The following is a 16,513-nucleotide window of genomic DNA, read 5'->3' on the forward strand; positions in this document are numbered from 1 at the left end:
TTGGTTAGAGGGGAGGGTGCAGCGGTGGGTGGGGTGAGGGGACATCCACGTAGAGGTGATCAGAGTCAGCAGCTGCATCATGATTCTCTTTGGAATTTTTTTATCCCACCGGTTTTGATCGGTTCTAGCATGCTTTTTAAAAAGAAACCGCTCCACGGGCATGCAGAAGGATCAGCTGCTAATGGAATCTTACCCTCATCCCCTCAAATCGGGACAACGCTCTTAAAGGCCTCAAGGCTCTTAGTGTCCTAAGGGACTTTATGGCACCTAGTTCCGAGTAGCCCAGGGCATTAGCTATAAGGCTGACTAAAGAGACCTACACAGAAAATAGAAACAAAACAGAGAAAAAGAAAAAACAGAAAAAAAAAACAACAAAAAAACAAAAACAGAAAGAGAAAAAAAAAAAAAAGAAAGAAAAAAGAAAGAGAAAAAAAAAAAGGAAAAAAAAAAAAAAAAGAAAGGAAAAAAAAAAGGTTCCAGACTGTTAGATTGGATCCCCTAACCCTGATTGCCCAGCCCAGGAGCCACCTGGGCCGCCCCAAATACCGAAGCCATGACACCAGCTGCCTACTTCACTTGACTGAACCGACCTGGAAGGAAATAATGAGGCTGAGAAAAGAACAGAGGGGAGAGATCAGTGAGAGAGAGGCAGAGACACACACGGAGAGGGGGCTGTTTGGAAGGAAGAGCCCAAACGAGGACAAAAGCCTTACCCTCGCCCTGCACCGGCGGCGGGATCCCGGCGGCGCCCATGAAATTTAAGCCAGACAAATGTTAAAGGTACCTATGGGAAAGAATACAGATAAATACACTCACTGCACACCCGGGCCCAGCTCTCACAGGTGAGGCCTCTCCCACCTCAGCCAGGATGAACAAACAACTCCGGGGAACCTGAGCACCGACCCCGCCGGGGCCGCTCCGGCTCCCGCTCCGGCTCCTCCTGCCTGAAACCCCAGGGATGGGGGTGTTCTTCCTGCCTGTCGCACACTCCAACTGTGCCTTCTGCCTGCCCCCAGTCCCAGTGACCCTTGGGAGTGTCCCAGTGACCCTTGGGAGCGTCCCAGTGACCCTTGGGACTGTCCCCAAGGCAGGGCAAGGGCGGACGTGCCCGTTTTCCACCCGGGCGGCTGCTCGGACTCACACACTGAACCACCACACAGCTCTCAGATCCACTTCCCAACGCTGTTCCAACAGCAAAGACAACCTGTTTATCAGCCTGGAGTCACATTTGGGCTCTGCAGGTGGGAATTATCAAAATATCCTTAAACCCACCAAGTCCCAGACGTGACTTGGCCACGTGTGAACAGCTCCAGACACCATCCACTATTCCCATTTTTGCTGCTGCCACACAGACACAGATTAGAAACAGATATGCCAACCTTTTTTAAGGAATAAAAAGACACCAATATAGAGCAACAAATAACAGAAAACCATGAGAACTCCTCCTGGAACAGGTGGGGGTTGAGCTGCGTTTTCAGAACAGGACAATTCCCATGTACCATTCTTTTTTTAAAAGGGATTTTAGGATAATAATGTGAAATCAATCACTATTCCACACATATTCCAGGGAAATTTCAGAACCAGATTTCTAATGCACAAACACGTGGGAAAACTGAGATTTCATCTTATTTGGTGCACGTGCTTTTTCCACTTTCATATGAAAAGTGTCCCTGCTCTGGAAAGGGCTTGGAATTAGGTGATGTTTAAGGTCCCTTCCAACCCAAACCATTCCACAATTCTGTGACATGTGCCCCAAAAAATAAGTGGCTACAATATGTGGCCACACAGCTCTCTGGTCCTTCCATCTGACCTTAAATTCCACTGATTAAACCCAGGCCCAGGAGCGTCCCAAAGGTTCCAGCAGAGATCCCAGGGGTGTCCCAAAAATTCTAACAAAGCCTTTTGAAGGACAATCAGCCCTCTCAGAATGAGACTGAGCCCTTGGTACGTTAAAATCCTGGACCCAAATATCAAAATCCATTGGATTTGGAGGTGTGGTCTATTTACCCTGTGAATACAACACTGGAATGCCCCACCCTGGAAGTGTTCAAGGCTGGATGGAGCTCTGAGCAACCTGGCCTAGTGGAAGGTGTCCCTGCCCGTGGCAGGGGGTGGAATGGGATGAGCTTTAAGGTCCCTTCCAAGCCAAACCATCCCATGATTCCATGATTCCATGAACACAGGGCACAGACTTCACTGACTCCCCATTTTTAAAGCTTCTTCCCCTCGGGATAACACCTCACTCCCGAGCAGGACACTAAGACCATGAGAGAAAAAGGCTGTTTGAGCTTTCAGGGGTCTCCCAGGGTCATTCCCTGGGGACATTCCGAGGGAAGACACAGGAGGCACGAGGTCGGACAGAGGGAATCCCAGAGTGACTGAAAAGCAGAATCCTTCATTATTACCCAGAAAAAGTCTTCACAAACACACCCAGGAAGCTTTGGGGCTGAGGAGGAGGAGGAGGAGGAGGGGATTGGACAATGCTACCAACCTGCAAAATAACAGCCAAGAGCTTTGTTAGGGTGCAAAGGCTCATTCCCTGCTGCCCTGACTCACTCCGACCCCATCCACGCCACATCCCAAAATTTGGGGGGGAAAAAACCCCATGATTTAACAGCCACAGGACACGAGGCATCACCAAGATTTCACCAAGGGACATTTTGGCATCTCAAAAGTCCCACTTCAGACTCTTTGCAGAGACAAATGTGCAGCTCTCCTGCCTGAGACACCACGGGGCAAAAGGAATTCCTCCTAAAGCCCTGGGAATTCCGGATCCTTCTTCCCTCCCCCTGCCTGGGAAGTTCCTGATCTTTCCTCCACCAGACACTTGGGAAGGAAATTAAACTTGGACCACATCTGCCCATTGAACTGCACTTCATTCCCAACAGCTGGAATTAGACTTGTACCTCATCTCCAGGCAGTGAGAGAGATCCAGGGTTATTGTCAGAAAATAAGATTTACAACGTGCAGATGTGCCCAAGGAAAGGTGTCAAAGGGGATCAAGAGAGGACTTTTTGGAAAAACAGCAATTTAAAATTTCAGTTTTTCCACAGGAAACGTGGAGTTTGAGTCACTTCTGCCCCTGAATTCCAAGCATAGCTCCTCCACCTACTCAGGAATATTTCCAGAGCGATAATGGTGCTGAGCAGCAACTGAATCATACGCAGAATGTTCCAAGGGAGAAGCTTGGAAAAAGTGTGAATTCTTTTTTAAAGCACTGGCTCTTGGGGTTTTCACTGTGGCCACTGATTCCCAGCTGGATGTGCTGAAATGCTCTAAAAGAATCCAAGCACTTGGGATTCCAAAGTTCTTGGTTTTGCAATTCTTTGGAGCTCCAGTCCCACTGAATTTCATAATTTCCTGCCACTCTGGACAGCATAAATTCCATTTATTTTGAATTCCCTTGCTGTGCTTCAGAGCCAAACCTATTGCTAAAACTTCTCTCTGCTGTCTTTCTTCTTCTAATTCTCAAAGTTACTCTCCCTGTTTCAATTCTCCCCTTTATCCTCCCTCCCAGGGTGTCCTGCAGGGGATTCCAGGGCTGATCTATCCTGATCAAACCGTGTCCCTCACTCCTGCTCCGACCTCTTCTCTGTCCTCCTGGTTTCATGTGGTCCTGCCTTCTCTTCCCTGGGCTAAATTAGATATTCTGAACCAAAGAAGGATGATGTTGAACTTCATTTTACATGGAAAAAGCTTTCAAAGTATTGAGATCCTCCCAAAAACACGTTCCCAGTTCGGAACAGACCTCGGGGACTGGAGAGATTTTTGCCTCATCACCCCCTTGTTGTGAATAACACAAGAAAATGATTACAGGGAATGCCATTCCTTGGAACATCACATCTGGTGACACCTTCCAGCAGCTCCACACGTGGGCAGGTCTCCTGGAAATCCTGTCTCCAGCTGAGCAGAAGAGCCAAGGGCTGGAAAACCTGGGCCTCTGCAGGGCAGAAATCCCCCAGTTGCACTGGAAACCCCCAAAGGGCTCAAGGGTTTGACCCTTGGTTTGCAAAACTCACAGACATCTGGCACCGAATCCTCATGAAATCTGGGATTCAGCTGGGATGGATCTCGGGAGGAAACATTCCCCACCACGTTTTTTTTCCAAGCAGGAATAAGGAGGAGAGGATACATACAGCCACAATGAGGAAATCCAGCCAGCACCAGGCGTTGGTGAAGAACTTCACAAATCCATAGGCACACCACTTGAGCAGCATCTCCAGGATGAAGATGTAGGTGAAGACCTTGTCTGCATATTCCAGGATGGTCCTGATGGTTTTCCTCTGCTCTATGTAAATGTCCTCAAAAGCCTGGGGAACAGCCAGGAGCTCGTGTCATTCTATGGCATTTATTCCACAGTCCCATGTTCTTATCCAGAAGCTTATTCAAATGGTACTGAGTTAAATATATATTATATACATAAAATATATAAGTCATACATAGTAAAATGAATTATGTTTCTTACACGGTGAATTTTATCTGCTCGAGTAGTTGAAATGCTGCAAACACTAAACCAAAAATAAAAAAAAAAAACCACACAACCCCCCCAAAAAAAGGAAATTCCTGCTCACAGGTTGCACTCAATGATCCTGGAGGGCTTTTCCCACCTCAGTGATTGCAGGATTTTGTGATTCTGTGAAATTTGGCTCAGACACAGGCTGACCTCGCCCCAAATCCTCATGATGAGCAGGACCCAGATTTGCAGGCTTTAAGGCTTTGTTCTCAGTTTAAACATAACTGAAATCTTCAATAAAGGCCTTTGTGCAGTACTCTAAAGGAGTTGTGCTGTTCTCCAGGTAAGAACCCCCCCAGTTTGCTTTTCCCCCCCATTTCCTACGCACAGCTGGACACCCCGAGCTCGACCCACCCCGAGCCCCACACCCTGCACTCACCAGAGCTCCACTGCTCAGGAGGATCATGAAGATGATGAAAGTCTCAAACCAGTTGTGCTCCACGATCAGGAAACAGGTTTTCCTCAAGGTCCACCACGACTTGCCCAGCCCTTCCTCGATGTTGACCTGGCAGCACTTGCAGCGCTGCATGCACCCTGCGAGGGGGACAGGGCACAGGGGGCTCAGGGAACGCAGCATTCCAGGCAGGAACGGGACATTCCCACTCTCTAGGAGCAGTTTGGGATGCCACCAACACCAAACACGGCGGGTTTCACTTTGAATCCTGCGTTCTTGAGGATTTTGGGGATTGTTCTGCCACCCTTGTACCCCTGGGCACCCGAATTAACACCAATTTGGGAACAGATCAGCTCGTTCTGCTCGGTGAGGTCCAGGCACTTGAGGGGACGAATGGAAAACTTGCTGACAAAATAACCTTGAACCATTTAAAGCATCTTTGCCATGGGAATACCTGTAATGGATCAGCTGCTGCAAGACATTGAGGCCAGAGACAGGAGGGGAAAAGTACTCTGCTTCTGAGCACTCAAGGCACCAGCTGTACAAAAACCATCTTGTTCTACTGCAGGTCATGTAGGATTCTTTAGAAACTCCTCCCTGGGAGGGTGGGGAGGCCCTGGCACAGGTTGCCCAGAGAAGCTGTGGCTGCCCCATCCCTGGAAGTGTCCAAGGACAGAGCTTGGAGCAACCTGGGCTAGTGGAAAGTGTCCCTGCCCATGGCAGGGGGTGGAGTGGGATGATCTTTAAGGTCCCTTCCAACCCAAACCAGTCTGTGGTTCTATGATCTGCATCCTGGCAATGGCAACCACCATCTCCAAGGCCTTCACTCTGCAAATTCCTCAGAATTAGTTCTTCAGCATCCAGGCAGGGTCTCAAAATAAGCTGAGAGCCAGCCCTGATCCAGGCTGGCCTAACCCTGAGGTGAGCTTACAGCAGATCAGTCCCCAGGACAGCTCAGAGACCTTTTCCTTCCCCCAGAGCTCACCTTCTGTGAAACAGGCATCCGGGTCCAGGTACTCCTCCGGTGCCTCCACGGGGACCTCTTCCACCTCAGGCTTTATATCAATGGTGCTGCCCTCAGAGGAGCTGGTGTCGTCGAGTTTCTGAACACAAAACAAACCCCCACCCAATCAACAATCAGCTCCCAGCAAATAATGGACCTTCACCACGGTCCAGCCACAGTTTGTTCACCACATTTACTGGAGTGGAAGTTGTTTCCTCGAGATCCTGACCCACCTTACGCCTCGTGTCAGCAGGACAGACAGGATTAAGCAGTGATAAAATGAAAGGTGTCCCTGTCCATGGCAGGGGGGGTTGGAACTAGATGATCTTTAAGGTCCTGCCTCACCCAGGCCATTCTGTGATTCTATTCTAGATATTTTATGAGTATCTGTGGCTTTCCACAGAGCCACAAGGAACTTCTGTCTTGGGCACAGAGACAACACCACAACCCAAGCAGAGAGATTTTGTGCTGGAACCACCCAGTTCTCCCTCCCAGTGGGTCAAAATTAACCTGAGTGAACCCCCAGCCCTTTTTCCCCCCCCCCCTCACAGCCCACCTCTTTGCTGCCGTCGGGGTCCGTGTCGCTGCTGAAATCCTCCGTGTTGAGGTTCTCGAAGTCCGACTCGCCCACGGCGATGGGGACGCGCACGGTGAGGTTGGGGTTGTTGATGAAGGACATGTGGTCCTCGTCGATGATGTACTTCTCCACGCTGCTGCCGATGCCGCTCGTGGTGCCGTTGCCGTTCTTCTGGAAGTCGATGTCCCTGTTGATGTCGGCCCCGGTGTGGTTGGCGATGCAGTTCACCTTCTTGTCGTACAGCTCGTCCAGGGGTTTCACCTCGTCGGCCTCCCTCTGCTTGAAGTGGGCGTGCATGAACTCCCGCACCTTCGCCTTGATCCAGGCGATGCCCTTCTTGATGCGGATCACCGAGATCTGCAGGTTGTTCATCTCCCCGTCGTCGTCCGTGGCTGCCAAGTTGTCTGCGCTGAAGGAGCTCAGCAGCAAGGCCAAGAACAGGTTCAGCACCTGGAAGGGAAGAGGTGATGCTGGGCTGATGCTGTTCCCAAAGGACCCAAGTCCTGCTTTGCCTCCAAACACCACCGAGGACGAGCTCTGCTGTCCCGCAGACCTGCTGAGGTGCCCAGGGCTCAAGGAACGAGACCCTGACCCTGCAAGACGTCCCCTGAACGGGGACCCCGGTGCAGCACAGGGCTCTGAGGGGTCCCGGGGGTCCGCTGCAGGTACAGGAGTCCCTGGCATGGAGCCCCTTGCAGGCTCCAGCCTGCAGATGTCAGAGAGGGACTGAAGCAGCAGCCACCACCCAAGGGATTTAAATTCAGCCTTGCTGGTTCAGACCCATCCCTGGCTCAAAAAGAAATGGGCCAAATCTTGGCATTCTGAGTGATCTCTCCTGGTTCTGTTTCCTTGCCCACATCCAGTGACAATCCCCAACACTTATTTTGCCAAAACCCCTTGGCAAGGCGGGTCCTCCCAGAGAGAGCTCCCACCACCACCTGGAAGGCTTGCCACCGTTCATGTGACTTCATTCTTGCTCACAATTTTCCTCCACAGACTTTTCCTCACAAAATTTAAGGCCAGAAGGAACCATCATGATCTAGTCCAGCCTCCCACACAACGGGCCGTGCAGCTTCACAGCCCATTCCCGCACACGACGGCGCCTCATGACTGAGCCAGTGGGCAGGTTTTTAGAAGACACTTCTTCCAACCTCATTTTAGCACTTCAGGGCCTTCCCCTGAGCACCAAATGATTTCATTTCCCGGCTGTTAAAACACCAGGTCCTGCTTCTTTTAAGCTTCTTTTACTCCTCGGGCCAGGTGTGGGTCTGTCCCCCTTGGGCTGAGGGTTTGTTCCTCAAAATGCTCGGATGTTTGATTTGTGGGCAACCGTTTAAGGCCCTCACCAAGCAAAGAATATTGTGCTACCAAAGCCCACAGGACTGTTCATAGTCAGAGGCCGTGAAGGACCCCAGCAGAGCAGGAACAGACTCACAAATCACCACTTCCCTCGTCCTGTGGTCTCCCCGAGCTCTACCCCACCCAGAGGCAACCAAGAAAGCCCATCAGGTAACCATTTACTGACCACTAAATTTCCGATGACCATGACCATCATGAAGACAATCAAGCACATGGCCTGTCCTGCCACTTCCATACAATCCCACATGGTCTCAATCCATTCCCCACACAACACACGGAAGACAATAAGGAAGGAGTGGAAGAAATCGTGCATGTGCCAGCGGGGTAGCTCACACTCCGGACTGATCTTGCAGACACACTCCTTGTAGCTTTTGCCGAAGAGCTGCATCCCCACCACGGCGAAGATGAACACGATGATGGCCAACACCAGGGTCAAGTTCCCCAAGGCACCCACTGAGTTACCGATGATTTTTATCAGCATGTTCAGAGTGGGCCAGGACTTGGCCAGTTTGAAGACTCTCAGCTATAAAAAAAAAAACCAAACCAAAAAAAAAAAAATGAGGAAAATCAGGCAGAACTGCCTGAAAAACAACCAGCTTGTGTTTTATGCAAAGATGAGCCCACGCTGAGGTCGGTGGGAGCAGGGAATGTTTGACCTCCCCTGGAATTTGGGCTGGTGTATTCTGCACTCAGTCACCCCATACACACGGATCTCCCTTCCCCAAGGAAAAGTCACCCTTGCCTGCCCAAATGCAACGAGCTGTCAGTCAGAGCTTGAAAAGGGACGTTGTGAAGTAAGAAGGGACCACAAAAATGGCACCGTTTCATTGCTGTCCTCCCTAAACCCAGAAAAAAAGTGGGTTTCCCCTTTTCTCACGCAAACAGGGAACATTTCTCATGTAAAGGGAACGGCTGGAGCTGTGTCAGGGGAGGGCCAGGTTGGATATTAGGAAAAGGTTCTTCCCCCAGAGGGTGGTGGGCACTGACCAGGCTCCCCAGGGCAGTGGGCACGGCCCCAAGGCTGCCAGAGCTGCAGGAGTGTTTGGACAACGCTCTGAGGGACAGGGTGGGATTGTTAGGGTGTCCTGAGCAGGGTCAGGAATTGGACTGGATGATCCCTTCCAACTCAGGATATTCCATGACTCTGGGACTCTAAGCTTCCTAGCAGTTCCATGACAGTAACACTGGAAAAGAGCTGGAACTTGGAATACCAGTCGGAAAGATCGCAGCATGGAAAGTCCTTCCACATCCGCCAGGCTCAGCTCCATCAAACTGAGGGAGACAATAAACCCATCAAAGATGTTCCAGCCCTCCTGGAAATAATAGTAGGGATCCATGGCAATGAGCTTCAGGAACATTTCCGCCGTGAAAATCCCCGTGAAAACCTGGAGTGGGGAGGAGAGACAGACAAAGAACAGGCAAAGAGTGGCTTTTGTTAGTGTTTTGATCCTCAGGCTGCGTGGCACAGCAGGAGCAGATCCAGGGGGAGCATTTCCCACCCCTCCCTTACCAGATTTCCTACGGAGAGCACGTGCTCGAACTGGGGGGTCATGGGGTGGTGCTCCATGGCCATGAACAGCGTGTTCAGCACGATGCAGATGGTGATGGCCAAGTCAACAAAAGGATCCATGACAATCAAGTTCACGATCTCCTTCAGCTTCATCCAGTAGGGGTGGCATTCCCAGATCAGGAATGTGTTGGCGAATTTGTACCAGCAAGGGGGACACTTCCTCTGGGACTCCTCCAGCTCTACGGGTACAAAACAAAACAGGGGTCAGGCTTCACCTCTGAGGATGAAGACAAAGAGTTACAAAGCCATGAATCTCGGGACCACGGCCACGACAGAAGAGTCGGGTCAAGTTTTGGGACAGGTTGGACATCAGGAGGAATTTCTGCATGGAAAAGGTGGTCAGGCCTTGGAAGGGGCTGCCCAGGGAGGTGGTGGAGTCCCCACCCCTGGAGGTGTCCAAGGAAGGACTGGATGTGGCACTCAGGGCTCTGGGCTGGGGGACAAGGTGGGGTTTTGGAGGGGTTTTCCAACCTCAGAGATTCTGGGATTCCATAATTTTATGATCGTACTGAGTTTCTCTGACTCCTCCTCTGTCCCTGCACAGGAGCTGCACGACCCCTGCCCCAGGTCACCAAACCTGCAGCTCTAACCCTGAGCTCCACCTGAGCTTTATGATTCCATGCAAATTACTCCAAATGAGGGGCTATATTTAACTCAGAACCGATCAAGGTAAAACAGTCTAAACCAAAGTTACAGATTCTAAGCTGCCTTTGGTGCCAGTTTTTAAATAACTGAGATGAATTCTGTGCTGAACACGGCCCTGGTCTAAAAGAGGAAAGAGATGACATAATGCTGCGAAGGATTTTCAGCAGGAATAACCTGATTAAGACAAACCACATCCATTTACAGAAATCAAACACGATGCCGTGTCCATTTCTTATTTTTTTTTTTACACTCCCTTATTTCAAGTGCTTGGGGAGAGGGAATCCAACCGAGGAGTTCCGCCCTCCGTTTGTTGACTTGCTGTGGTTCCAGTCAGGCTGTGCAGCTGTGAATGCTCAACTTTTATTTCTCCTGGGTAGAGGGAAAGGACCACTGTGCTCTCCTTCCCATTGGTTCTCTGGTTGCTTAGTATTTAGTTGCCTTGGAATTTGGGAAGTTAAAAGGAGGCCCGTGGCTCTGGAGCCCGTGGGCGGTTGCGCAGGAGGGAAGCGGCAGCAGAACCCTGCTCTGTTTCTAAGTATATTTAGTTTTCATACAGTTTTATTGCAGGAGACAGCAGGAATTTGAGATCATCAACCTCATGTGGCTGCTGCTCAGAAATTCTTGCTGGCTCCTGCATAACATATTTGGAAGTGGCATCTCCATGTGCTGTCCATTCCAGAATTCCCAGCAGCCAGCAGCCCCTTTTCCCTTCTGACAGCTGCCACACTGCAGCTCTCAGGGTGGCTCCAGCCCTTTTCTCCCATGGACTGTAGCAAAGGAGGGTCTCTCCAGCCCCTGGGAGATGGTCCAGGACAGATCACCTGGAGCAGACGTTGTCTCACCCCTCTGACCTGTAAAGTTACAGCTCTTTGCTGCCTTTACTTCCACCTCTCTCTAATTCAGATGCAAAACTAAGTAAAACAAAGCCTAACAAACACTTTTGCCTCAATAATGACTGAAAAGGAGCAGGTTTAGGCAAAACCCAGTGCATGAACATGAACTGCCTGAAGGCAGGGGGAGCCGAATTCAGGTGCCCCTGGCTCCAAACTGGTCTATTTGGGGCCTGTGCTCCCCACCCTACACCCCTCAGCACCCCCCTTACAGACCACAGAGTCCCAGAGAGGTTTAGGTTGGAAGGGACCTTAAAGCTCATCCCATCCACCCCCTGCCATGGGCAGGGACACCTCCCACTAGCCCAGGTTGCTCCACCCTGGAATGGGACACTTCCAGGGATGGGGCAGCCACAGCTTCTCTGGGCAACCTGTGCCTGGGTTTCCTCACCATCACAGGGAGGAATTTCTTCCCACTATCCCATCTATCCCTGCCCTCTGGCACTGGGAAGCCATTCTCTGTGTCCTGTCCCTCCATCCCTTGTCTCCAGCCCCTCTCCAGCTCTCTTGGAGCCCCTTTAGGCACTGGAAGGGGCTCTAAGGTCACCCTGGAGCCCCCCAACCACACCTACCCTCAACAAGGGTGTTGGTCAACCCGGTCATGACGCTGTTGGTCCGATCCTTCCTTCCGTAGGACGCGTTCACCTGATCCATGGAGACCAAGAGAGACCCACCAGGTTTCTTTCTAATCTCAATTTCAGTTGTACCCTGCAAAATGCACAGGATGGTTAATACAAACCCTTGAATCTCCCCAGAATTTTTACACACCCTCAGCCCACAAACGTGGCACTTATTTCATATTTTCATATTCTATATTGTCTATGCCCTGTATTTCTCTATTTCCTGTTGTCCTTCCCACTTTCCTACCCCCAAGTGGTCAAACCAAAACTCAGGCCCTCGTTTCTGCTGGCCCAGTGCTCTGCAGCCTCAGACAAACTAAGGATTATATTTCAAAGGACATTTCCAAATGTTCTTTAAAGAACTGCTGCAGCACAACATAATTTACTCTCTGTGCTCCAACCCACCACCTGGGCAGTGACTCCTTCACCAACCCCGTTGGTCAGAGGTGAACTCCACCCCAACCTCATCTGAGCCACCCAAATTAATAAGGTTTACAACTTAACAGCATCAGCATTTATTTCAAAATCTGCATCTGAAAATTAGGCTGCAAGAAGCTCAGCCCCCATCCTGGAGAGCTCGTGGGGATTCCTCCCACTCCAGCCCACGATGCAGCTGATTTTTCCAACACACCAGGGATGTGAAATCCCCTCTCATTCCACCCTGGGAAGGATCACCCTGCTCCCCTCCAGTCAGAGCTGGCACCTCAGTTTCCCTTTCCAGGATTGCTCTGGAAATGCCCAGAAAATCCTGGGCACTGACAGAGAACTGGGCTTTTATTCCCCCTGTGTAGAGTCAGTAAAATAACAGCTAATTAATAGTTTCTCTCCACACCATGCAGGTTTTACTGCTCCCACCACATCCAAGCTGTGCTAGAAAAGAGGATTAAGTACTGAAGCAAAATCCTGTATAAACGTGGTAACAAGGGTAGAACAAAACCAGGTAGCAACTGATGCTCAACAGAACTAATAAGGTCAAACAGGCTGCAAAAACTCAAATAATTTGAAAAATAGCTTGGAATTTATAGGCACAGTAACCAGATTTTCCAGAAACAATTGACTCAGGTCTCTCTCCAGTGATGCTGTTTAATCAAATCCAGATTCATCTGTGCCCCACTAAGTGATATTCTATTTCTGGAGCATTGTTTCTCTCCTGCATTCTGAAATGCTGATCCACTAAAAGGTTTCTCAACAACCAATTCATTCAACTAATCACAAAAAGCCACAGTCAAGGAGAACCCAACAATTAAAAAAAAAGAGTAGTTTGAAGAATCCTGATTTCACCAACAGGTCCCCTTGCAAACCTCAGCGAGAGCAAAAAGACTGTTTGGATTTCCCTTTAATCCCCCAATATTTTCTCTCACTGTGGAGAACATTCCCAACAACCTCTGGGAGCTGGGCTGGTTTTTCCCACTCCCGTGCCTTGAACAGCTCCGTAGGTTCCTGCTATTATTAGTCCTTTAATTAAGGACTCAATTCCAAGCCTTCTTCCTCCAAGGAAGCTGGAGGGGGTGGGTTGTTGAGGGGAAGGAGGGAAAGGGGCAGGGGAAGCTCGGGGGGTTGGTGAGGATGGACAGACTGGGCTCCAGTCCAGGAGGAGGAGGAGGAGGAAGAGGAAGAGGGAAAAGAGGGTAAAGAGGAGAGGGAGGAGGGGGAGGAGGAAGGGAAAGAGGAAGGAGAAGAGGAATGGAAGGGGAAGGGGAAAAGGAGAAGGAAGAGAAGGGAGAAGAGGAAGAAGAGGAGAGAAGGAAGAAGAGGAAGAGGATAGGGAGGAGGAAGGGAAAGAGGAAGGAGAAGAGGAATGGAAGGGGAAAGGGAAAAGGAGGAGGAAGAGAAGGAAGGGGAAGAAGAGGAGAGAAGAGGAGAAGGAAGAGGAGGAGAAGGAGGAGAGAAGGAGGAGGAGAAGGGAGAGGAGAAGAGAATTAAGAGAAGAAGTAAGAGGAGAGGAGGAAGAGGAGAGGAGAGAAGAGAAGAGGAGGAAGAGGAGAGGAGGAAGAGGAAGAAGAGGAGAGAAGAGGAGTGAAGAGAAGGAGGAAGAGGAGAAGAGGAGAAGTAAGAGAAGAGAAGTAAGAGGAGAAGAGGAAGAGAAGAGGAGGAAGAGGAGAGAAGGAAGAGGAGAAGGGAGAGGAGGAGAAGGGAGAGGAGAAGAGGAGAAGGGAGAGGAGAAGAAATAAGAGGAGAGGAGGAAAAGGAGAGGAGGAACAGGAGGAGATCCCACCGCGCACTCTGAGCTCGGGGACCCCCTCCCGCCGCGCCGTGTCCCCTTCCCCTCTCACCTCGGGCAGGATGCGGCCCCCGGGCATGCTGGAGGGGGGCCCCCCGATGAGGGACACGACGCCGTTGCAGTCCACGGTGCTGTTCCTCTTGACGTTGCGGCGCAGGGCGGGGAAGATGCGGGAGGAGCGGCTGCCCTGGCTGTAGCCGCTGTAGCCGCTGTAGCTGCTGCGCCGGTCGCGGCCGCGGATGGGGATGAAGAGCGAGTCCCGGCGGCCCTCGCTCTCCTCCACCGTGCTGTGCTCGTCGTCGGCGAACTCGTTCTCCGAGCCCGGGTCGCGGAAACGGCCCTTGTAGCTGAAGATGCTGCTCCGGCTGTTGACGCGGGAGAGGAACGGGGAGCCCGGGATGCTGAGGAGAGACTGGGGAGGACAGAGGGGTGAGCGGGATGGGGACGAAGGGCTGGGGTGGTTTCACAGGCTCACACGACTCCTCCCGGCTGGAGGTGTCCCAGTCACCTCTGGATGGAGGGACAAAGAGCAAACCCTCTCTTACACCTACACAGGGGCAGATGGAAACTCTGGGATTGCAGCGGCACAGAGGTAGAAACGATGGTTGGGAAGAGGAACAGGAGACAGGAGCTGGGAGACAAATTCCCCGTGTTAGGAGAGGAATGTTCCTGGCTGGAGGTGTCCCAGTCACCTCTGGATGGAGGGACAAAGAGCAAACCCCCTCTTACGCCTACCCAGGGGCTCCAGATGTTCCCACAGGAGCCATTCCCAGGCACCTGGTGAAGGGATTGGGATTTGCACAGCGTGTCCCACTGACAGGAACAGCCAGATCCCTCAACAGGGAGCCTTCATTTCTCTTGCCTGATGACAATGCAGTTTGTTCGACGGTTTGAGGTGGAAGGGACCTTAAAGATCAGCTCATTCCCACCCCCTGCCACGGGCAGGGACACCTCCCACTAGCCCAGGTTGCTCCAACCTGGCCTGGGACACTCCCAGGGATGGGGCAGCCACAGCTTTTCTGGGCAACCTCACCCTCCCAGGGAGGAATTTCTTCCCAATATCCCAATTTCTTCCTGATATCCCACCTAACCCTGCCCTCTGGCAGTGGGAAGCCATTCCCCCTTGTCCTGGCACTCCAGGCCCTTGGGAATAGTCTCCCTCCACGTGTTTCCCTCCCCTCTCCAGGTCTGCACAGACCATCACCCCTCACTCGTTGGCTGCACTGGGAGAGCTGCTCCCTCCTGGCTGGCTGAGCTGGCTCAGAGAAGGAATTAACTGGCTGGATTCCCTACCCTCAGGAACAATTCCTGCTGGGGGAAGTGCGTGTGAGGGCTGTAAACCCGGGCCCTAAGTGTCCTCCTGATCTGCTGAGAGCAGATCCTTGGACATGCTAACCAGGATCTAAACCAGAACGTTATCCTGACCTCCAGCAAGCACAAAAACCAGCGAAGGAAGTTAAAGCTACCTGGTTCATGATGGAAAACTTCCTTCCCAGCCTGTTATCGGGCAGCCTGAACGCTTTCCTCCTCATGCCATCCTCGGATTCCGACTTGAACACCTTCTCAGTGTCACACTTCTCATCTCCCTCCGACAGCTCCTTGTCCTTCCGCTTTTTCCTCCTGTTCCGACGCTCCTTGGCGCTCTTGGAGCTGAGTTTGGAAATCTCTGAGGAGCTCCGGGACATCCTCCCCCCGCCATCATCCTCCACAGCTTCTTCAGAGACCGTCCCAGCCGAGGTGACCATGGCAGCAGCCTGAGGAGAAGGGAAAATAAATCACATCTTTCCGTGGTTAGTGCTCCATTTCCTGCTTGGAGGAAGAGTTTGGCTCAGTGCACGCGGGCACAAGTCCAGCCCAGGTTGCTCCAAGCCCCATCCAACCCGGCCTGGGACACTTCCCACAGCTCCTCTGGGAAATCCATTCCAGCGCCCCACCACCCTCAAAGGGAGGAATTTCTTCCTTTCTCACCTGCGCCTCTTCCTGCTGCTTTTTCAGCTGCTCCAACATGGCCTTGAACTCTGCCTCCTTCTGCTCTGCCTCCTCCAGCGTGGCCTGGTTCTGCTCCTCGTAGGCCATGGCCACCACGGCCAGGATCAGGTTCACCAGGTAGAAGGACCCCACGAAGATCACCAGCACAAAGAAGATCATGTAGGTTTTTCCTGCCGCTCGTAAGGTCTGGGAGTGGAAAATAACGGCAGAGGGATCAGAAGAGGGAAAGGGAGGAGATCCCAGGGTGACACCCGGCGCGTGAGCCGGCCCCGAGTTGCTTGACCTGAATGTTTCTAGGGAAATCCAGCAGTGCTGAGAATTTCGAGCTCAGCACTTCCCCTGCAGAGAGCTGGAAGCTGCACGTTGAACACAAAAGGTGACATCCCTCTTCCCCTCCGGAGGGAACATCCAATGGGTGCAGACTGAGAGGGGTTCAGAGGCACAGAGTGAAACCCAAGGCTCAGGCTCCCTCAAAACGAACCAAAACTAGGAAAAAACCACTTCATCAAGTCCCCAGAGCACCCTCAGGTCACAAGGGGAACCTGTGCCCTCCAAAGGGCCTGAGCACCTCCTGTGAGCAGAGCTGGGCTCCCACCAGCTCCTGCAGCGGGTGCTGAGGTTCCTCCAGAATTAATTCACAGCTCAGCTGGACCCACCAGCCCTTCAGGACTCCAAGCCCAGCACCTGCTGCCAGGTAACATCCCCCTCCTCCTCCAATCCAACACCTCACTG

At 51.7% G+C, this 16,513-nt stretch overlaps 1 protein-coding gene across 1 annotated transcript in view; it reads right to left on the reverse strand.

Moving 5' to 3' along the window:
- The window catches only part of SCN8A (sodium voltage-gated channel alpha subunit 8), a 50,984-nt gene that overhangs the window by 9,368 nt on the left and 25,103 nt on the right, over positions 1-16,513 (reverse strand). Inside the window, exons 10-21 of the mRNA XM_051771393.1 lie at positions 15,761-15,967; positions 15,259-15,546; positions 13,845-14,204; positions 11,524-11,659; positions 9,357-9,595; positions 9,058-9,231; positions 8,013-8,369; positions 6,467-6,937; positions 5,893-6,010; positions 4,893-5,047; positions 4,137-4,310; positions 194-316 (exon numbers count right to left, since the gene is read on the reverse strand). Coding sequence (XP_051627353.1) covers positions 194-316; positions 4,137-4,310; positions 4,893-5,047; positions 5,893-6,010; positions 6,467-6,937; positions 8,013-8,369; positions 9,058-9,231; positions 9,357-9,595; positions 11,524-11,659; positions 13,845-14,204; positions 15,259-15,546; positions 15,761-15,967 — 2,802 coding nt within the window. The remainder of the gene's footprint in view (positions 1-193; positions 317-4,136; positions 4,311-4,892; positions 5,048-5,892; positions 6,011-6,466; positions 6,938-8,012; positions 8,370-9,057; positions 9,232-9,356; positions 9,596-11,523; positions 11,660-13,844; positions 14,205-15,258; positions 15,547-15,760; positions 15,968-16,513) is intronic.

The sequence above is a fragment of the Manacus candei genome, unplaced genomic scaffold (genome assembly GCF_025592945.1).
Source record: "Manacus candei isolate 608988 ecotype Guabito, Panama unplaced genomic scaffold, ASM2559294v1 h1tg000132l, whole genome shotgun sequence".
NCBI lineage: Eukaryota > Metazoa > Chordata > Aves > Passeriformes > Pipridae > Manacus > Manacus candei.